Source organism: Myripristis murdjan, chromosome 10, assembly GCF_902150065.1.
Source record: "Myripristis murdjan chromosome 10, fMyrMur1.1, whole genome shotgun sequence".
In the NCBI taxonomy this organism is placed as follows: domain Eukaryota; kingdom Metazoa; phylum Chordata; class Actinopteri; order Holocentriformes; family Holocentridae; genus Myripristis; species Myripristis murdjan.
The window spans coordinates 13,457,670-13,481,131 of NC_043989.1; the positions used below are offsets into that span (position 1 = coordinate 13,457,670).

The 23,462-nt window shown below is 43.9% G+C and overlaps 1 protein-coding gene across 1 annotated transcript in view; it reads left to right on the forward strand.

The window, feature by feature from the left end:
- The first annotated feature begins 5,950 nt into the window (after window positions 1–5,950).
- drp2 (dystrophin related protein 2) overlaps window positions 5,951–23,462 on the forward strand; it is a 38,899-nt gene continuing 21,387 nt past the window's right edge. Inside the window, exons 1-10 of the mRNA XM_030062508.1 lie at window positions 5,951–6,133; window positions 7,195–7,351; window positions 9,534–9,680; window positions 13,104–13,182; window positions 14,781–14,841; window positions 16,150–16,211; window positions 16,824–16,898; window positions 18,392–18,593; window positions 20,867–20,952; window positions 23,118–23,275. Of these exons, the coding sequence (XP_029918368.1) occupies window positions 7,199–7,351; window positions 9,534–9,680; window positions 13,104–13,182; window positions 14,781–14,841; window positions 16,150–16,211; window positions 16,824–16,898; window positions 18,392–18,593; window positions 20,867–20,952; window positions 23,118–23,275 (1,023 nt within the window). The 5' untranslated portion in view covers window positions 5,951–6,133; window positions 7,195–7,198. The remainder of the gene's footprint in view (window positions 6,134–7,194; window positions 7,352–9,533; window positions 9,681–13,103; window positions 13,183–14,780; window positions 14,842–16,149; window positions 16,212–16,823; window positions 16,899–18,391; window positions 18,594–20,866; window positions 20,953–23,117; window positions 23,276–23,462) is intronic.

Below are 23,462 nucleotides of genomic sequence, written 5' to 3' on the forward strand. Positions count from 1 at the left end.
TTCAACGTAGCTTGCATCCCCAAGCAGCTGTGTGTGAATGGTTGAATGGCTGATCCAGACCGGGAAGTTTGAACACAGGAGTTGAACACAGAGAGGCTTTGGCATCTACAAAAACCCAGGGAGACTAGTCATATTTAATCTGGTGGCAGGTTATTCAGGAATGTAAAATCAGTGAAGAGTTTTTTTTTTTTTTTTTTTTTTACAAAAGTACATGTAAAAGGCCATCATAACTAGAAACCAGGTCACCTTGCGCTTTGTAGTTGGGACAGATAACTGGAGAATGGTCCAGAGGCTCCAGACCTTAGCTCTATCTGGTGGCAGCTCACCTTGTCAAGCCACTTTACCTACTTAAGTCAAATTGATACCTCACCAGTTCCAGTTTGTGCAGGTGGGGCTTAACCTCTCATCAGCAGCCTTTCACCTCAAAGCCCCCAGTTACTTGTGATCTGCATGATCCTGCTGCTGCTTATGATGTCCTTCCTGTTTGCACTGTAATGTAGCCTTTGTACTGCAAATAGTCCTTGTTTGGCAAATGCTAAGCCTGGACCAAGATCAGTAATAGAAGACACGGATCATAAAATGTTGCAGGCCACCTGCAGAGGTGGCCTGTGACATTTTTGTCCTTGTGGCATTTAAAGTGTAAACAGACGTGTATCCCAGGCTGCGTTGAAGGACTGCCTACTCAACTGACATGCCCTGTGTTAAGCACCGCTCCAGCACAACATCCCATGCTTTAACCTAACACCGGCCCGACCCATCACTTTTCCAGTAGAAAACATGCCTACCTGATTCTGCCGTGCACAACTGATGGGCCAAATGCAAACTGAAGGTAAGCTATAAAGCAACTGCTTTGTGAATAAAAATGTAGGTTGTCTACCTGAGGCTTGTTTCATCAAAGCCCGTCTGTAATGTCTGACACACATCTGATCCACAACTGTGGAACAGTCCCCGCCCGTTCCAGCTCTCAAGCGCAACTTCACGTTGAATTCATTTACCCACTGCAGCTCAGAAGCTGACCCTCTCAAACCTGCTGGAATAATTAAATAATCTGAGCCTGAACCGACATGATCGGTTGAGTCTGACAGGCTTCGCGCAGGGAATTACAAACTCTAGTGTTCAAAGTCTGCAATATGCATTTGTGGCATCCATGCTGTTGTAATAATGTGAAATGATTTACCCATAACAGTATTTATTAAATACAGGGTCCGAAGACTTTCAGACAGATCTACATCATCATCATTATAATAATGTTTACTTACACAGCACTTGTTAAAAACTTGTGCTTCACAACAAAGTGGAATGGAAATAAAAGAAAAGAAGTGCAGTTGGGATATGGGATGATTTATTGCAATTCTTCAAGAGCACTTAAAATTTTGTGTAACATACTTTGGTAGGAAATAGCAGTAATGAACAGATGTACTTAGAGACATCCATTTTTGATTGGATCACCCAAGACACATGTTAATATCAGGTGGAAACAGGGTCACAGAGTCAGCAGGGAAAGGGTCACTTTCTGCAAATTTTAGGTAGGCATTTTAACTGGAAGAGATTGCAGATAAGCCCCTCCCTCTTTGCATCAAGAGAATACCTAAAACTGTGTGGCATGTCCTTCCAGCTGATTATCTAACCAAACACTCGAGGTGTCACAGCTGTAGTCTTTGTGCAGTTCTGTGGTAGGATAATTTGAGCACTGAAACCAATGACCTGGTGAAGGAATCAGCAAGTTGATGACCACTCCAACACTGTCATGGAAATACACCTAAGACAATGTCTCCAGCCAGTTCCCTGCACAAAAAACAAACAAACAAACAAAATAAATAAATAAATAAAAATAACAAACGAACAAGTCCATATTAAACGCGATACTAGAGAAGTTGGTTCCAAATTTGAAAACTAGGCACCTCAATGTGATGCTCAGTGCTTTAACAAAGTAACACTTACCAAGCAGTAAATTACCCAACCACAATAATGTTGCAATGTCCTCAGCGTAAACCACACGTAACTAAGACCACACCTGCTCTCTCTCTTCTCCAACAAAATTACAAATAAATGAGAATAACCCAGAGTGAATCTCCAAAAAATACTGTTGCACTACCAGATTTGAAGTGCTAGCAATTCACAAACCAAAGAATAACAATTTACATACCAGTTTGGTAGTGATCCAGAATGACTTCTTATAACCTGACTCCACCTTGAATAAGGGGGTGATCCCCAAAATTTTCAAGTTAATGTATGTTTCAACTAAATAACAAAAGAAAAGGAATCAAAAAGATCAGCTGCGGCTGCATGGTGGATAGGAGAGGAACAAGAGAGAGATCTGCAGAGGAATCGGCCCCTTTTCACATCAGCTGACCGGGAATCCTCTGATGACCCCAACCCGGCTCAGCCAGGTTTACCTGCAAGAAAAGAAAAGCAACCAAGCAAAAAGCGAGGAGGGCCTGGGGTCATCACAGGGGTATGTTTTTGTGTGTGTCTGTGTTTGTGGTGAGAGGAATAAAAGGGAGAGGAGAAGTTACAGTCATGCTGTTTGCATTTTTCCTGTCTTGCAACAGAAAGTGTTTGGAGAATCTCTGCCAGAGGATGTTCTTTCATTTCCTGGTAAATCACCTCAGTTCTGGGTGATATATCTCACAAACTGGAAGTAGTGTGGACATGCACACACACACACACACACACACACACACACACACACACAGACACACACACATCGTAATTGGTTCTGTAACTACAGCGGAGTGCTCTTTCCACCTTCGTTCCAATTTTCTGTGCTGTCAGTTTCTACTGTGTCTCTGAATGGGAACTTGTATTGACAGTGAGAGGTTTTTGTCTCCCTCTCCACCCCCTCCAACTCCCGTCCCGAATGTTGCACTGTGAAATCAGCCTCCCAATTAACAGGACAAAAAAAACACACTACACTTCACACAGTATCACTTCCCTCTCGTCCCTCCTTGCCGCTCTCTCTCTCTCCATTGCTCTTCTTTTTCTTTTTCTTCCTTTTGTTCCGTCCCGCCCTCTATCCCCCATTGTCTTTCTTTTTCTTTTTGTCCCTTCCTTGTCCCTCCTCTTCCCTCTTTTCCTCCCTTTCTTGGCCCCCTGTGTCCTCTTCATATTTTAAAGCCACCCGTCTCCCTCCCATACTGACTGTACTACATACTGAGGCTTGAGCTTACACAAATTCACTAAGATTATGAAGTGTGTCACAGTATTCACCATTTAACGTCACTGTACCATCTTAAAAGCTCTCCTCTCTTCTCTCCCCTCTTCTTCTCCTCTCCTCTCCTGCTATCTCAAATGTCCCATTTTCAGCGTGCCTCTCCTTTATAATCTAACATGCTTTGGCTTCCCAAGCGTCTGGTTGCTCTAAAACTTTTCCGACAAAGCAGAGAGGGAAATTGCATCCCAGTTTTCTATGGAGAATTAAAGCGTTTTAAGAAATGTGAATTATTGATCTTAAGTGGATTTATTCTGATGTCTTTTTTGTGTGTGGGTTGGGTTCCCTCAGCGCTATATTCCTCTGTGTGTGTGTGTGTGTGTGTGTGTGTGTGTGTGTGTGTGTCTTGGGTTGGGGATGTGTTTGTGTATTTGGGGTGGCTGTGGAGAGGAATTTGGGGAGGGGATGTGTTTATATGTGGGATGGGGTACAGTATGTGGGTTTGTGAAAGGGGAATGGGGATGTTGGTGTGTGTTTGGCGAGCAGGGTGGTGCTTGTGTGTCTCTAGCTGCTGCAGAATATCCTCTGCCATATAAGAGAGGGAAAACTGAAATGAGACTCTATCCCTCGGTGTTGGGAGAAGCACATTCAGAGGGATTCTCCAGAGGAAGGAGTAAATGGGCTGCCATCAACATGTTTAGACGGAGTCAATGAAGTCATTTCCTCCCTCTGACTTTTTCTATTCCATGCATAATGTATCTTAATCTGATCTGAAGACTTCGCTCTTAATGTTCCTTCAACCAAAGATGAAGCCTCTGAGTGTGAAATTTAGCTGGAATTAAAGTTTTAACATGACGGCTAGCTCAGGGAATCCAGGGCTCAGCTCCGCTTTGGGCAGCAAAGCTCCTAAAGAGAGGATGCAGAGAAAAGAGAGCTAGATGAAAAGACGGTAAGCAAAAAGGGAAGAAACGTGAAGGTACAAGAACATATGAGGTAAAAGAGAGGATACTTGCTGTGTGTGTGTTTGGAGAGAGACAGAATAAGAGAGAAGAGCATGAGGGAGAGAAAGAGATGGAGAGAGTCGGGCAGAAAACAAGTTTTCCCCATGACTGTAAAACTGGGAATCTTATCTCGTGCCACAGCTCCCCAGCGTTACACACTTTTGCATGTTTGCTCGGCGCTGGCTGGTGTTTGCCATTTCAGTGGGGCTTTCTGTTTAACTCTGCTCACTCTGTGTTATCAGGCCTGCCGGGCTGCGGTCCTGGGGTTTTAATAGGCACTGAAACACTGCCACGGCTGCACCGCGCAACACCGCTAATTCCAGTCAGCAGTGTAGATTTTAAGCTGAAATTGTAATCTCCTCATACCATAAGAGGATTGAATATGCTGGCGTCCCCTAAATAAATTACTTTGAAGAGGAGGAATATCCCTGGCTTTAACTCACACACCTGCAGTATGTTTTGCGGAGAATAAAGATTAGTGTAGTGGAATGAGGAAGGTTGACACACTGGCTCCCTCTAAGGCCCTGGGGAGGTTCTGGGTGTCTGCTCATTGGAGGAGTCAAGGCACGTGTGTGCATGAGAGACAGAGTGTGTGTGTGTGTCTCCTTACACACTGTGCTCAAGGTCTTGTAATTTGCACAGGGAGCGTTGTCGAATGTGGAGCCAGTGGAGCCGGGCTCTCCAGCTAATTGCCTGTTCTTTGTGAGCAGGCCAGCTGAGCAATACTCCAAGGAGATCCGGCCTCCTATTGTGCCTTGGGCTCTCAGAACAAGCAGGCAGCCATCTAGTCTCACACGGTCCTGCCAGCAGATCACTGTGTGTGTGTGTGTGCGCGCGCGTGTGTGGACGTGAACGTGTGTCTGTTTCAGATAATATATATCTATCATTGTCCGTGGGAGTGATGAATGTTGTAGGTAAACAATATAAGCAAACAAGCAATTTTGTGCTCGTGTTATGTTTTGTGTATCTATGTGTGTTTGTGTGTCTCCTCTTTGGTTTGTGGTATGCGTTCATCTTAGTCATTGCTTCTTTTCGACACGCCACACCCTTTCTATTGCTCTCCCACTCACTCACACATGCAAATATGTACACACTCTCCATTCCCTTCCTCTCTCCCGGCAGGCATTCATGGAAGATGTAAAGTCTCGGGGGCCGTTCATCTACTCAGTCCTGGAGTCTGCTCAGGCCTTTTTGGCACAGCACCCCTTCCAGGAGCCAGAGGAGACCCTGACTGATGGAAAAGGTCTGCTGCTCACATCCCACTTGGTGCCAGCTGCTGTGCCAGCCAAAATATCGAACTCTCAAACCCACTCTCAAAGCTCCTGAGTTCATTTGGTAGGACCCATGCAGGTGAAATCTTCCATTAGTAGTTATTAGGAGTGATCCGTCCTCTGGTGTCACACTGTGTTCAGGGAAAGCGTCTGGGTCGGGACCAATTAGCTCTAGTTCACCAGCTCTACAGTACCATCTGCGTAGATCAATAATGCAGAGAGCTAGGCTGTTTCTCCACCCACTCATCTGCCTGCAACGTTTGGCTCTCCACCACTGGTTGCACGCCTGGGGAATATTATAGCAATCTACCGAATACAGTTGCAATCTACTGTACCATGTTCTCCCTATCTCCTCAACTTGTTTTGCCCCCTGCCTCGCTCTTGCTATCTCTGTCTCTCAGCACAGTCATCAAAGTTATTATTCATCATCCTCCAGTCATCACTCTTCTCTTGGTCTGACCCCTAACCCCTGCAGTCCTCCTCTTGACACACTCCCACCCTGTCCCTTATAACTGCTGGGTTTCTTGCTTAGCCTTTTGCCCCTTTATCCTTTTACACCTGTACAGCACCATCTGACCGCCTCCTCTCCCATCTGTAGAGGTGTCTCCACGGCGGCGGATCTTGAATGTAAGCCGCTCGGTCTGGAAGCAGGCGAACGTGGCCAGCGACTTGTGGGAGAAGCTGACGGCACGCTGTGTGGACCGCCATAGGTCAGACTCTCTCTCTCCCACTATCCAGATCCTGTTCACAATCAGTTTGGTGTGTTCACTCATCAGACGTTTTATAAGGCTCATTTGAATGGTTACATAAGGAAAGGGAGCACAGGTTAATGGACAGGACTTTTTCAGAGTAGTTTGTTCGAGATAGTAGCATAATGTTGTCATTTAAACATCTTGTAATTCCAGTTTTGGTCATTTTCATGCGTTAAATTCAGTTGAATAATTACGTTTTTATCCAATCGTGGAGGAAAATCTACAGTCCTTGGGCTTATGAAACCCTTTACAAATCTGCTGGACAAATTCAGAAACATATGGTCATCAAACTCAAAACAAAGCTTTGCAGCTGACATTTTGGACACGGGCATTTCATCAGGCAATTTAATCCGTGGCACTGGCCAAATACGGGTGTGATTTGTTGCCTGTTGACTCTGTTTGTGCATGGCTGTATTTTGATCCATAGTAGGGCTGGGGAGTAATGCATTACGAGAAATGCAATTACCATAACCTGATTATGAAACATGGCAACTATAATCCATTACAATAATGAAAAAATAATGGAGTACTTAAAGGTATAAAATTGTCGAGAAGTACCACAGAGTCTACAGACAAAAAAAACGTGGAATAAGCAAGAAATTTGGTGGTTGACTACATATTTTCATTGATGGCCTGGCTCTCTGATGAATTACATGCTTATTCTATTTTTGGTCAGTTGAGTCTAAACGGTCCTTGCATGAATCAGCCCTCATGAATCAGCATGAATCAGCCCTCAAACCATGAGCCCTCAAACCATGAGCCTTCCATAGTGCCCCTTTGAAACAAGTTTGCAGGGAAAAGGTCATTTAGATAGTGAGATTATAGAGTAATTTAATACATTTTGAAATAATGGCTCCCTCTGATTACAATAGCATTATTGACCAAAATGACGTCTGCAAATCTGACTAAATAGTGTGTGTTCTCTTTGTATTTAGTTGTAGATGTAGATTGTGTTATCACATTAGTTCAAAATCAACGTGTAATTGTAATCGATCTTTTCTTGAAATGAAACCCCGCAGACACATGGAGAGGACGTTGGAGCGTCTCCTGCAGACCCAGGCAGCCATGGAGGAGCTGGCGGTAGCCCTGGAGCAGGCGGAGGGGGTGCGAGACGCCTGGGAGCCTGTGGGAGACCTTTTCATCGACTCTCTGCAGGACCACATAGACGCCACCAAGGTACTGGGAGACACACAAAAGGAAATATTTACTGCGTGTACTTTCTACACTATTTCTCCCTCCTGTACATACACTTAGACATATAAAAAAAAGCAGAGGTTTGATGTCACATTTTCATGGATCCCGATAAAAACTGGGTACCCCTGCAGAGTAACTTAATTGTCTCCCTTGAGATAAATGCCTCTGGGTAAGTCACCCAAGTCACGCACTGTGACACTTGGACACACTGTAAACAAACATCAAAACACCCAAATCCAGCTTTTATCACAAAAAGAAAAAAAAAAAAAAAAAATGCAACAGCGACATGTTGCAGCACGCTTTTAGATCCTTGACAAGATGATAAAGCTATGAGATGTGTATCTGACTGTGTTGCTTTGAATTGTTTGTACGGTTGCTTGTGTGTGCATCCCTGCTGGAATGGCTGTGATCTGGCAGACGATGACAAGGACATGGCACTTGATAGTCCCTGACGCGGCGAGATGGCAGGGGTTGAATTCCTCAGTTGATTTGATGTTGTTGAACAAATGGCGGGTCATTGGTTTAGTCATTATGGTTTTGCCATGTGGTGTCACTGCGCATGAGTGTGGCTGGCTGCCTATAATTGAGCGGCACTTTTCATTAGAAGTGAGGGCACTTCACAATAATCATGTCACTGTTTGGACTCCTGTCACAGCCAGCACATGTTCACTTGGGTCTCCAGGGCAGGCTTGTCAGTTGGCCTCATCTGTACTCACACACATATACACACATATACACACACACAAGCAAACCCTGTCGCAAGAACACACACGCAACCACTCAGGTACACACAGATGCAAGCAAGCGCACACAGGCATAAACAAGCATGCTCGCACAAACTCATGCACATGCACGTACACACAGACACGTGTGCAGAGATACGCACACACATGCACACGTTCGTAAACAAGTTTTTTTTAAATCTGTGCCAATCTTATGGGTTGCTCCTCTGCTTTACGTTAAACTGGTATCTACACAGAGTCAGCATAGTTGGATATATCAGGTTTTCCTGCCTTCAGAAGAAAGTATTTGCTGACATTTATTTTTGTACCGTGTAAAAAAATAATTTCCGCTGCCTCAAAACCACCCTAAGTAGATAATCCATCAGAATAAACATGAAGCTTTAATTTAGCCTTGCCAATGTTTCTTTTTTTTCTATTATTTCATTGTGCCCAAGTTGACATTGCATACATTCAACTGAAAGACCCTCTGTCACTCACCTGACACCCACAGGAGGAAATGGAAGTCTTCGCCAAGAAATAATCCCTCAAAAATATGTCACTTCAGGGTCTCCTGTTGGCTCAGTTGAATAAGACTTATATGATGTTACTATGACTTGCTGGGATTGAATCTGTTGTAGCACCTTTGTCTCTTCCAGTCTTCCCTACACAGTCAAATAAAGGCAAAAATTACCAGAAAAAAAAAAGTGTCGCCTCACTAAATTTAGCATCACATTGCTGTGTTTTTATTTTGGGCATTTGTGAGCCAGGACAGCTGTTAATTTCAAGCTAGGTTTGACACTGTTAACTTTGTACTATAAAAACTACAAAAAAACAAGTGAATCTTAAAAAATGTAATTACATTTGTCATGCATTGTAAAATAATTAGGGGCAGATACAGACAGTTGTAAATGAGCTATATCTCTAAATTACAGCGGTTGCAGTCCACACTTACACATACACATATCCATATGCACACATAATGCACACATACTCGTACGCCCACACTCCATTAGTAGTGAGGTACATCTTGGGCTAGGCGCTTCATTCTGCATAAATCTCTCCTCACTGTTCACATAGAAAATCTCCAATGAAGAAAAGTTGGTGCAAATCCAATATCAATATATGTCTCTTTTCAGTGTGATTTGAGAAGTTAATACATGGTTAGTGCCAAATTGTTTCTAAAAGAGAGCTGACAGCTGTAATGGATCAAATTTCAATTGATTTTGGTTATTTATTGAATCCGAGTGGAGTTGTTCCAAAATCGTGTAAAAATTATGCTTGGACGTCTCTCTCTTGCTCTCTCTCTCTTTGTCTCTCTCTGATATGTCTCATCACTTTTAATATATTTTGCATTTCTGATTTTCTCCCTTATTCCACTGCTCTTTCTCTCTGTCTCCCTGCCTGTGTTTCTGTCTTCGCCTTGCTGCGTCTCACGACTGCAGCTGTTTAAAGAGGAGCTGACCCAGGTGAAGGAGGGCATGAAGCACATCAATGATCTGGCCCACCAGCTGGCCATCTCTGATGTCCATTTGTCGATGGAGAATGCCCGCGCCCTGGAGCATCTCAACAGCAGATGGAAACTGCTTCAGGTAGCGCTCCCTGCCAGGTCTCCATTGCCTGCTTGACATTGCCAACAGCCACCTCTCTATTGGTCACACTCGAGGCGAGCATAACGGGATGAACACCTGCATTTTATATGTCCATGTGCAAGCTAAGACTTCAGAAGGGTTTAGGCTGTCTGTGTTTTTTTTTTTTTTTTTTTTTTTTAGCTTAAGCAGTATCAGGGAGTGTGTTACGGTATGAGTGAGATCAATGCAGCATATGTGAAGAAACAATCTCATATCATTTGAGGCACTTACACTATGTGTAAGGTGATAGTCGATAACTAATTCTCCTAATTTCCTCAGAGGGATCCCTCAGGTTTCCCCTTAGACAAATCAAGTCTTGCATTAAAGGCTCAAACCAGCATGCTCTGTGCACTCTTCATCTGCTGGAAAACCTTTTACCTGCTAAAGCCACAGCTATGCACTTGGTCTGTTTAACTCAACTGTTAGGCAAATAGCTGGAACCAAAATGATTATTGATCAGATTGTTTCATATTAACTGTTATGTGTGGTCATTCCACAAAAATAATAAGTGCTATTTTAACATACCAGCAACTGGAATAAATGAATAGAAGTGAAAAATGCTGTGATGTATTGTGGAATGAATCAATTTTATACCTACACACTGGTGATTATGTGCTGCTTCACAAATTCATATGCCTGCATACATACATGCATAAATTCATATTTCTATAATGTTAATTCAAAAACATGAGGAGGGCATGTCTTCAGTGAACTGAAGGCGCTCGCTCTTGCCTCTTAACTTAAAGTTATGAATTTTTAAAGAAAACAGTGCCTTTGATTCATTGAAGATTTGTCCTCTTCACTTATTTGCATGTATGGCTGCGTTGTCCATTGAGCATTACCGCAACTCTACTGCAGCACCGAAGCTTAGGCTGCATTTTTCCTCTGCAACATTTATAGAGCTCCTTTAAAACACCATAGAATCCACTCAACCTTCACAAGCCTAATCTCAAAGCTGCACGTTGATAGGCTTCACGACCGCATCTCTACAGCCTCTCCTCGGTCGCATCTTGATGATGCTTGAATTGCCACACAAGCTCATTCCTCCGGCAATTTTGATGGCTTAACCTTCTCCACTTTGTTACATCCCCGGCTCAGAGGGAAGCAACATAAAGGATATCAGAAACAGTGTCGACATGTAAAAGATAACAAGGTTTATTGCAAATCAAAATTAACCAAGGCAGGGAGCAAACATTGTATTGCTTGAGACACTGCATGGTGCAGTGTGAGCTGCCTGGAGAGAGTGTGAGGATGCTTTGCTTTTTTTTTAAATGAAGCTGATCAGGTGCTTGTAATCACCCAATAATGAGTGGAGGTGTTTCCAGTACCTGTACAACATCACCTTTAACAGTGGATTTAACACCTCCACCCTTAAAGGGTAATGTCTGCCATTATGTCAATGTACAAAAAGAAAACCCAGACAGATCATACAATAGGCAAAGCATGCCAGAGGGCGCACTTATGACCTTTAAAGGGCATCCGCAACACAAACAAAATCTGAAACAGACCTTCCAGCGGTAAGCTAGTCAAAGGGGTGCGGCCCAGGAGGTAGATCGGTCACCTGGCAATCGGAGGGCTCCTGATTCGTTCCCGGCTCCTCCAGAAAGTGCGTTGAAGTGTCCTTGAGCAAGACACTGAACCCAGCTTGGCACCTTGCATGGTAGCCTCCGCCATCAGGGTGCGAATGGGTGAATGTCGGGAAAAGATTGTAAAGTGTTTTGAGAGGTCAGTAGAAAAGTGCTATAGAAATGCAGTCCATTTATCATTCACTTTGCAAACTCACTGTATCGCCTCCGTGGCCCTGACAACCTTACAATCCAGGGTTCATTTTCTGTGTGCTCGTTGTTCAGGCATCAGCTCCATAAGTTAGAGAGAGACAGAGTGGGTAGAGAAGAACAGAACAGAACAGAACAGAACAGTATATGAAAGACTAGATGTGGGCTTTAATTTGTGAATCAGGACTTTTCTATGGCCTCTCCTATGAGTGCAGCATATCAAGCAGATCACTTAAACAACAAACTTTAGCTCTTGTATCCCAAGTGAAACTTATTGGATTGTTCGGAGCAACTGCTCCGAGCAAGACAGAGTCAGCAGAAAATGTTAGGTCGAGTGTCTCTCCCTTTTACTCCCTCACCTCATCTTTTCTATTCTGTTTTGTCTTTCTCTAGTCCCCCTTCTCTGTCTATTTCTCTCTCTAAGCTTCTCTCTCTCTTTCTCTTTCTTTATATTTGGCTGAATTCAATAAAACGCACTGACCCGGAATCTTTCAGTGCCAAAGCAAGAAGAATGGAGCAGCCCTTCCTCTTTGTCTCTCTCTTTCGGCCCTATTTTGTTCTTAATTAATGTGATAAATGCTAAATCCCAGCACCATCCTGTGTCCTGTTGGTTTTGGTTGCTCTGACGCCAGGGGAATGTATTTCCAAGTTTGATTTCCTAATATTATTCCATCTTCGATAATTTAGTCATTTGTCTTCCTTATGGCAGCCCAAATTGCCTGTACAACAAATGGATTGTACAGCACTCCACAGTTGGCAGTAACATATCCATGCCACAGTGAAAATGGTCCCAACCAATCTGCATCTGGCTCCGGTTTATATTGTCTGATCATTTGGCGCGGGTGCAATGAGTGCATTGTGTACGCTGAACAAAGCTAACTTATTACATCTAATTTAACACAACAGTTCATCGCCTGTGATTGTCTTTGAAGTCTAAAGGACCTCACTCTCCCTTTTTCTCTCTCTCATTCTCCTCTCTCTCTCTCTCTCTCTCTCTCTCGCCCTCCCTTACTGCAGGTGGATTTACCTCCCATTGTTTGAGGAGGCATTTCAACATCCAACTGACAATGATTTATGTGCCAAATCCAATACCTCGCAAATAAACCAGGATTAGGCAGGCCAAATCCCATTTTGCGGGCACCATAACTGATGAGAAATGTTGTTACAAAGGCAACGGCAAACTTCATTTCGTCAACTCTGTCTTCATGCTTATTGACATGTGTGAGCGCAGCAACTCCCACCTATTTTTTTTTTCCCTCCTCATTCTGCCCTCCCTCCAGTTCTCCTGCGTTCTGACATCACATCAAGAAATCATTGCCCTCATTTCAACAGCGATACTTTATTTTATAAACTCCGTCTTCGGTTTCCTACCTGCTGTTCTTCAAAGGCTTTCAAAAGGCCTTCGATAGGGGTAGCGGAGGAAAAGGCGTCATTTATATTCCGTAGTAATGGAGGAGAAGCAGGTGGTGTGTGTGCACGCATTTCTATTGTGGGGATTTGTGATAGACGAAAGAGAGCGATGAACAGCATGATTCCCTTTGATTTAATTCTGCGTGTGTGCGTGCGTGTGTGTGTGTGTGTGTGTGTGTGTGTGTGTGTGCCTCCACAGGGTTCCATAGAGGAGCGGCTGAAGCAGCTCCAGGACGCTCATAGAGACTTTGGCCCAGGATCGCAGCACTTCCTCTCCAGTAAGGGGCCTCTTCCTCTATTTGAAGTTGGTGCCTCATGTCACACCAATCTGTGCAGTTTTCTGCCAAGGCAATATGTCAGAGCATGTGGGGATGAAAAGAAGGTTAGGTGTATTACAATTTTTGTGATAAGGGTGATAAAATGCTAACTTGCTTGTGTATTTGTACCCCGTTGCTTGTGTGTGTGTATCTGGGTTGAAAGTTGAGTCGGCTGGCTTTGTTCCTCTGTCTTCATCAGTTGCAGCAGGCCGGTGCGATAAGCATCCCCGTTGATGCTCATCACAGCACACAGTCATTTCTCCCATTTGAACAGGGATAGATACTTGAATTTTTATTTACCTGCTGCTCTTCAAAGGCAACAGAGGGGAAGCAGGGTACAGACAAGTGTGATTCACACTGACTAGCTCAAATTGGTAAAGAAGAGCTGTGCATGCGTGTGCATTGCTGAGTTTTATGTGCACGTGTGTGTGCATGTCTGTATGTCTACTGTCCTCATCAACCCCATCCAGTGTTGCTGCTGTCACCCTGGCTCACAAATGCCACACTAGGGCTTTTATAGCACTCCAGTGCCAGTTCAGCCTGCCTCACCCTGCAGGAGTGTCTGAGATTGTGTCTGTGTGTGTCTGTATCTCCAACAGAGTGAATAGACTCTAAACAGTGAATACTGTGAATCCAACAGGGCACTTGTTTTCAGCCTCAAAAACTACTATGAATGTCCTTTACTTACTTTACTTATACTTTATACACAGCACAATCGTATATGTCTTTAAATTTTCAACTCCAAAAAAAGGTGTTTTATTGTATATTTGTCTCCTGTCCTGCTGTATGCATCCACAGCGCAGCAGAGCAGTATGGATCTATCTATCTATCTATCTATCTATCTATCTATCTATCTATCTATCTATCTATCTGAGCTATGAATGGTTACGAATGATGTTACTGCTCCTGTCTTTAAATGATATCTATATATGTGCTTACCTCTGTGTTGTAGTGTGTTTGGCAACATTTTCTTGTGTATACACAGTTATGGTTAAAATAAGCTGTTTTATTGTTGTTAACTGTTCCAATACATAGATTTGTGGCTTAGGTGCATGCAAGTATTTTTGTGCATTGTCCTTATTTTTTCCCTTATTTGCACAGACACAGCACAACCTGTGTTGCACTGTGACAAAATGCAGTAATGGACAATGATATGGTGTCTCTGCATGTGTGAGATTGTGTATCTGTGTGTTTATGTGGATGTTTGACTGTGTTTCACTGGCCTCTTGTTTCCTTTATTGCAGTCTGTTCATCCCCAGTTGAACCCCCTGTGGCTCAGATTGGCCGTTACAATCAGCCCGCTTCACGGACTCCTCTATACCTCCCATATTCTATTAGCCCATGCCAAACAGCACAACACTCTGTGGAAACCCAACACAATAGGCTGTCTCTTTGGCTTTACTGCACCCATTGTGGACCTGAGCTTTTACAGACACTGTTATGATGGTCTGAATGGACACGGTGTCTGGACATGGTGTCAGGGACAGTGTGCACAATGCTTTTTCATGCTTGACATGCCTATTTTACAATTGATTTCGTCTCTTTGTGTGTCTGCACAGGCTCAGTGCAGATACCATGGGAGCGTGCCATCTCCCCAAATAAAGTGCCCTACTATATCAAGTAAGTTCCTCTGGCACGTCACTGTGGGAAATGTGGGAAATAATGTTCATGTGTGTGTATTTGTGTGTGTGTGTGTACCAGCATTTTTTTTTTTTTTTGATGCCGCATTGAAGAGGCATCAATTGTGAATCTCTCTACTCCATCCACAAAGAAATGCTGATTTGTATGTGTTGGTATAAGCTAATAGATCAGTGCATTTGTTCAGGAAAAATCAGGGCTTATTTGAAAAGGCTCTTCCTTTTATCCCAGACAATTGCATTAAGTTACAATGAGATAGCACATAAATACTAACTGTCAGAGGCAAAGTCTATTGAGCTACTGTTAACCCTATTTGGCTGGCAAGCCGTCTATTTATCCATTAACCTCATCAATACCTTTCTCCTTTAGAATGCCGCTGGGTTTGTCAATGAAATGTTTGTCTGTATGTGTGTGTGTGTTTGTACCAAAGTGTTCTTGTGTCTACATGTTTGTTAGCGTGAGCGTTTATACAGTTTATCCCTATACAAACAGTGTATTTATTTTCTTAATCACTTGCAGCAGAACCTCATGGGCCTCGTTTTTATCCGCCCTGCTGTCTGCAAGTTAATTCTTTATGGGCTGTGTAAGTGCACCGCTGGGGAGGGCGGGGGTGTGCCTGACAGGTACTCCATTGGGCACCAATCAATGAGCACTCACACAGGTAATGATGAGTGCTGCCCAAAATGGCCCCCAGACCCTCGCAAACTTCCTGCTTTGGGGTTTCTCTAATTTATTTCGTTGTGCTTGTCTTTTATTTATTGGGTGTATTTTTTTTTTCATGGTTCATTTTCTCCGCTGCAAATGTGCTCATGCAGGCAGTGCACTGTGTGAGCAAGGTGGATGGTGTCACTGTAGGCGTGTGTGTGGGGAGGCATTTTAATGATACGTTCATGCAGTGTCACTGTGTGAAGCCTGTTACGTTACTGGCAGTGTGTCTCCAGCAGCGGAGCAGCACAGATACATAGTGGTGAGAAGCAGCAACTCTGATGCCTGAACATGACTCCTTTATCATGTTTGACATATGTCTGCTCTTGACAGGCCTGAGATCTCTTGTAAACAGTGTTTGCTATACTCTGCGTCGTCTCCTCTCTTACTTCTTGTTTTCTCTTACTTACTGCCCTTTGATCTCTCTCCGTTTACTGTTTGCTGTATTTGTCTTTGTCTGTTGCCTTTACACTCATTTGTTCTCATTTTTACCTTGATCTTTTGGCCTCCAAATTTGGACCTCCCTTCTGTTTTGCTTCACAAACTCCTCTGCCTTATTTCATTGTGCTGTCTCTTACCTCCCAGCCATCAGGCCCAGACAACGTGCTGGGACCATCCAAAGATGACGGAGTTGTACCAAGCGCTGGGTGAGTAAGGAAACAATTAAATCATCCTTCCAGTCACGCTCACTCATCCAAGACCCCCACTGTGCTACTGCAACGACATGGCCCCACTGGGCCTCTGCTCTGAAGGCCCCGTCATATAGCTTATTATGGGCCCTGCATTTCAGACACCTCAGGGACTACAACACCACTGTCATTAACCTACGAGGCGCAATTTGCCAGCGCAGTGATTGCTTTTTGCCTGGGCTTTAATTAATTGTGATTAAACGACATCATGTGTCTTATTGTTAATCTGATCTGACACAGGGAGCTAGCACAGGATATAGCCACACTCTTGCAAACACACATCTGTAGACACATACGTGCACGTTGAGATGTGTACACAGACACATGCACAGATAATATTAGCAATACAGTATACTCCATGCAACACATAGTTACGCTAATGACTTGCGATGGTGTGATAAACAGGGAAGGAGGGCAAATAGGGTGGTCTAACACCTCAGCTGTAGGATGGAGTTGTGCAGGCGGTTTGGGTGGGAGGATGGTGATGGTGTTGGTGGTGGTGGTGGGGGGGTGTTTTCCCTCATCTTCTCATTTACTCTAATCTCTGTCTATCTCTCTTCCTCCCATTAGCGGATCTGAACAACATCAAGTTCTCAGCATACAGAACAGCCATGAAGCTCCGGCGAGTACAGAAGGCACTGAGATGTATGTATTCCCTCCACAGTGTTCACAGCTGTAATGCTAGAAAGGCTGATGATGCTGCAAACTGTTATCATCCACCATCAACCTAGTCCTATGTGGAAAGCCATCTTTGAGGATCAGATACTGTGATTAGCCACGGCGGGCTTTCTTTATTTAGCTGTCAAATGAATCTTCTCTCCCCACTGCAGCATTTAGAAATATAAATTAAAATCCCCTCCTCTCCACTCTTGGCTTGATCAAAGCTATTGATCAACCCAGGAGTAGCTACGGCCACTCAAACACTGGATTTTTCCCTCATTTCCATTAGTGCCTGGATCATTGTCATGCTGGGTAATTAGAGCTATTAATTGGTCCATTTGACTTACAAAAGGGAAGGCAATTAGACTGTGCCGCATGGATGAGGCATACAAGTGTGGCCCTTTGGGGACAAGACTCTTGGTTTATTTTTTAGTTGGTCATTTCTGCTACTTTTTCTCCCTGTTTCTGATTTTCCAGTCACCTCCATTCACTCTTATCCTACCCCACACTTTCCTTGTTCACTTGATCTCTCAATACCTGTCTTTTGCTCCTTCCCTCCCTCCCCTCTTTTCTCCCACTCATCTCTTCCACCTTCCTGTGACCTGCTGTGTTTTAACTCCCACTGACCCCCCCAAATCAGCCACATGGCTATGGCCTCACAACATGCAGCCAATATCCTTTTTCTCCCACATGTCCGGTCATGTTTATCCCTCTCCTCCTCCGTTTCCGGCGGGTCTTGCAGCCTCTCTCCTCACCATCTCTCTCCCTTCCTGTCTTGTCCTGCTGCTGCAACAGTCTATAAAAGCTCGGCATGCTTGGACCAGCTGAGAAAAGCCTCCCACTCTCGATGCCTCCTCTGTATGCCTCGCTCTCATCCGCTCTCTTATCTCACCCTCTTCTGGCTTGCTACTTGATATGTTGCAGATTTTAATTGCTAGGTGCCATAATAACCTGCGGAATTCTGTTTCTCTCCCTCTACGCTTTGTGAATGACTGAGCAACGCTGTATAAGAGCCCATCTGAAATATATTTTCGCATGATTCCCTCCTAACCCTGAGAACACTCCAGCTATCTCCTGTCTGTGTGCCGCCTCATTATCGTGCTATCCAATTATACCTGGCATCAGAGGACACTCTTTTAACTCCTCTCCTTGGGATGGGTCTTCAAATTAGTTTAGAAGAGCGAAATCAAATTTGTGTCACTCCTCTTGAAACATCTGGCAGGCCTTAAGTGGGTAAAAAGGTGAATAAGCACTGCTGTCGCCTGATGCTCTCGTTCACTGGCGAGAGTGGGTGATGCTGCTTCATATGTGTGTGTGTATGCGTGTAGGCTCATGTGTCTCTATGCTTGGCTGCAATCACAAAATATCCTAGTGCACAGCTGAATACAGATGAGTTCAGCGCTCTCAGGTGTATGTGTACCTCTTTGCATGTGAATTCACAAATTAGTTTGTGTGTGTGTGTGTGTGTGTGTGTGTAGTGGATTTAGTTGCTCTGGGCAGCCTGGGAGAGGTTTTCCGGGAGCAGGAGCTCCAGCACGGGGAGCATGTGATGGATGTGGTGGAAGTGATCCACGCCCTGACGGCTCTGTACGAGAGGCTGGAAGAGGAGAGGTCTGTCCTGGTCAACATCCCCCTCTGTGTCGACATGTGTCTCAACTGGCTGCTCAATGTCTATGACAGGTGGGTAAAGCTGGACAGAGATTTACCCCCTAGCAGCCACCATTGCTCCAGAGAGGAAAAAATCTCAATAATTTACAGCCTGCATGCATTTATATAAAGTTACATCCAAAGCATGTGGCCACATACATAGTTACTGTTCTCAATCTCATCCCCTGTAAACAATTACCATAAAAGCAATTGTAATCAATTTGATACAGTCCAAGGACAACCCTGTTTGTGTATTGGTGTAATTGGTTCAGTGCCTTGTTGCACAGGGATCTATAAAGGACCACAGCATGGCTACAGCTCCAATAACACAGTCCAGGCAGAGGGCCAATCATCCCTTCTGAGGCACAGTAGAAACAAATCCTTTTTCACACTCTCTCCATTCACATTCACCCCCACTTCACTCTTGATTGACCATCTTCCATCGCCTCCAAAGAGAATACAGTGATCATGAAGACAGAAACACAGGACTAATGTAGCCTTCAGAAAGCTCCCCTAGGTCCCTACGGCTGGTTTTGAAAATTTTGGGGTTTCCATTTCTGCTTCTGCCCGTCCCGCAGAATCTGCTTCCTGAGGGAAAGTATGAAAGCAGAAACAAAAATTGCAGATGGAAAATGGGGCTTTCAGAAGCAACATTCAATCAGATCATTATATAAGCATGTACAAATCATTGGCACCATTAACAAGTCTTGCTTTCCTGTTCAGATGGACAACCTGAGAGAACATTGGGTGACAGTGGGTGGGCCATTTTAACTTCCCCTATTTTCCTCAATAACCGAGGATCTTATTCCAGGTTGTCTGCTCCATACGGAGGAAGAAGCCTGGGAATGAGGTTGGGAATAAACCCACGAGTGCTGTAAATTCAGTTGGTGGCTCTTAACTGCTTGCTGCTAATGAGGGAAAATCAGACTTTACCCTCAACATAAATTTCAGTAATTACTTTTTCTATTCCAGTGAACAGTAATGCTGTAACTGAACGAGGTGTGTGAATGTGTGCGTCTGTTTGCGCTTGTGTGCGTGTACTTCAGGGCAGTGTAGCATTCTGTGTATGTGTGCATATGTATGTGTGTGTGTGTGTGTGTGTGTGTTTGTATGTATGTGTGTGTGTGTCCTCAGCTCCTCCAGAGGCGTGTCACACTAGCAGGGTGTGCAGGAGTGACGTGTCCCCTGGGGAGCGGCACTGGGGTACATATTGAAGATGGCATGCTGCACACAGTTGAAAGTGTGTGTGAAAGGTGCTGACAGCTAGTCCTCCCCATGTGTTTTCCGAGGTCTCCTGTGCACACTCCAACTATGAATCTAATAGCAGGGAAAAGACAGTAATGCTCTCTTTACGACTTCTCATGTTTCTTCGCATGACTCTAATGTTCTCAGACTGACTCTAATGGTTTAGCATGAGTAATGTTGTGCTTGCTTGTGCTATGTCCTTGCAGCAAATTAAAGTGGCTGCACGGCATCCCTACCTCATCTTCCGTCCCGTTCAAAGGGTGTGCTCCTTTCATCATCCGGTTCTGAGATTTGATCCCACTCTATGATTCAATTTTGTATTCTATAGATCTTATGTCATCTGATGAGTTTTTCATTTCGCGTTTAATGATTCAGATGTTGCTTTGATAAGCCTGTGTCTTTCTGCCAATGCCCTGCCAGTGCTCTTCAGCTGGGCAGTAAAAACGTCTGACGTATCTTTGCACTGTACATTTCCACTGCCCCCTGTGCCAGTGCGTTTGCCTCTCAAACCCGGCGTTTCCCTCTCCCCCTTCTCCCTTTCACCTCCAGCCAGAAAAATCTAACATGACCCATTTAGGCGAGGGTCAAGGCACAACAGGCTCCGTCTCACTGGCCTTGCCATTGGCTAGCAATCTGACCATTTATTCAGTTGGGGACATGCTTTTGATCCTGACAAAACACTTGGTTGTATGTATGTGCATGTATGAGCTTGTGTGTGTGTGTTTGTGTGTGTGCATGCGATTGCAAGTGACATTATGATATATATGTGGGCTTATTGCTCTTCTGGTCATATACCCATGGACATAACACTACATCAAAACCCTGTAGTGATTGTAGTTACTGTGTTCTCTGATACAATTTCACGCTATAGCCCTGACCTGTACTGTACTGCCTTGACCCACATAATTCCTCCCCGCACCGTCTCTCCTAGCAGGGCTGAACCAACTTGTGAATATATAACTGTGGCACACAACAGCACTCTGTGAAATAAATCACCATTCAAAAACTGTAACCCTGCAACTTTTATGTTTTTCTTTTTCTGTTTTCTGTTTTTCCACCAGTGGTCGGAATGGGAAAATGCGTGTTCTCAGCTTCAAGATGGGATTGGTGAGCTTGTGTAATGCAGATGTCCAGGAGAAGTACAAATGTGAGTGTAATGCTTGCTAGCTCATGTGCCTAATGCATCTCTTCAACTGTAAACAATGGGGCCAAAACAAAACGGCCCTGATTGCCAGAGTTACATAAAGACATCCACTTAGTCTAATGGAGGAAATTACTCTGCACTCATAATGGAGAAAGCTTTTTTTGTTTTGTTTTTTTACTTCTGCAGAGTACACCGAGGGCCTTAAAAGCAGGATGGCTTGCACCATACACCATACATGCAGGCTCTCTCTCTCTCTCTCTCTCTCTCTCTCTCTCTCTCTCTCTCTCTCTCTCTCTCTCTCTCCCTCTCCCTCTCTCTCTTTCTGTCTGTCTGTCTCCATTTGTCCTCACAACCCACAGCTATCAAAGAGCTCAGGCGCTCTCTGCCTCCTCTTTTGATTCTCAATATTCCACTGGTGCCCAACCAAAGCAGGAGGGTTTTTACTGTGTATTTGTAACCCCAGTTTATGAAAGAGTCTGACAACATAGGTAAAACAGAGAGTGATAATTGGAACCGTGCATGGTTGGACCCAGAATAGCATGTAGCTGGATACCAGTTCTCAGACAACGCTGCCAAACCCATGCCAGGCTTATTCGCACTTGGCATGCCATCTGCGTCAGCTCATAAAGCTTGAATGGCAACAGATCCAGACTCAGTGTAATGGTCCTTGAGGTGAATCAGCCTTTTTTTCTGAGTCCAATTGGGCTTAAGTTTGTCTCTGTGATTGATCCCATTTCTGCCTCCTCCAGGCTTTAGTCAAATACATTTACAAAAAAACAAAAAACAAAAACAAATTCTGAGGCATTTGCACCAACTTGCTTAGAGTCACAGTTGGTCATCCTTTCACACAATGGGAAAACTGAGTTGCCTCCTTTTGTGCTTTTGTGTTGGTTAATTCAAGTTAAATATGATAAATATGATAAAGTTTTTATCATTTCTAACTATAATATTGATTCAAGTGGTTATTTGTTACACCTTTTGTGATTGGAAACAGTGATAAAATTACTATACAACACTGAATCCTACCTATATAATAGGCCCCGATTTACCAATTTACCTGTAATATGTGCAACAATAAGATAGTCTTGAACCAATTTCATGTCTTAATGCTGACTCTGAAAACTGAAAACATTTTAGCACCCACTAATCTTTTCTATAAATGCTGTTTGACCCATGTCTCCTCCGTTCATGCAAGAGGTAGTTTGGACACTTAAATGAGATGAATCAGCTACTAAATGAGGACGAATGGTTTGATTCACCAGCATTTTTACAACATCTCAGGCTGTATTTTTCAAATTGAATAAGCGGGCATACAGTAGATTATCCATAATATATGCTCAACTCACATCTCTATCAAATAGTGCAATCTGAACGTTTTAAAATGTTGTGTCTCCTCAGATACACCTCAGCTCTGGTTATCATGTATACTTAGAGGAGTCTGTTTAACTTGTTAATGCAAACTGTCCTCTCGGTGAGGGTGAGTGAGTTCAGAGAGAGAGAGGGGGATGGAGGGGACACTGTCCTATGCTTCTTACACTGGCATTGTGCAGCACCTTCACACGCCTGTCAGCATTCATCTCCTCAGTGATGGGCAGAGTCACGACTATGCTGGTGAAGGCCTCATTTAAATACTGACAGGACCCCACTTATGCAGCTCTTTCATGTGCAAGTAGACCAGCAAGGCTGCCAGTACTGATTCTTGCTCTGTATCTGTATTTCAATAAAGTTGAGTTTTATTCCGCAACACAAGGTCTCTATTTTTAGAAAAGCTTCTTGCTTGAAATGTATGACTCATTTCAAAATACAGATTCCATCTTAAAGATGTAGCTGTTTTGTTGACAGAATACATGTTTATGTCAATACCAGCAATTATTTTTGCATGACCAAGTGTTATATTATCCAGATTGTGAATGCCTTGTCTTGAAATGGAATTCCTCATTACATTTGACATTTACACAAAGTACAGAAAATGTAAATACAAATAAATGCAAAGACTCCACATAGAGACTCCACAGCTAGATGTGGAGGGAGGTAGTCATGCAGGTGATTGATTTTTTTCATGCCTACAAAGTCACTGAAAGATTCATGCTGTTACTCTCACTGGTGCATTTACACAGCAATTATTGCAGGTTTCATATCTCGGTCTGTTTGTTTATTGGTGTTTGCAGATTTATTCCGTCAGGTGTCTGGTGCTGGAGGTTTGACAGACCAGCGTCACCTCAGCCTGCTGCTACATGAAGCCATCCAGATCCCCCGCCAGTTGGGTGAGGTGGCTGCCTTCGGGGGCAGCAATGTGGAACCCAGCGTCCGCAGCTGCTTCCGCATGGTGAGAACACAGACCACACATCAGCAACCACACACATACACACCTTTTGCATGTGCAGTTTGCCATGCACATGCACACACATGCCATGCACAATGGGTTCAGATCATATCAGGACTCTCATTGACACTGTAGAGTCCCTCCAAGTCAGCAGTGCACTATGTGCTCTCTGAAGCTGGATAAGAACTGC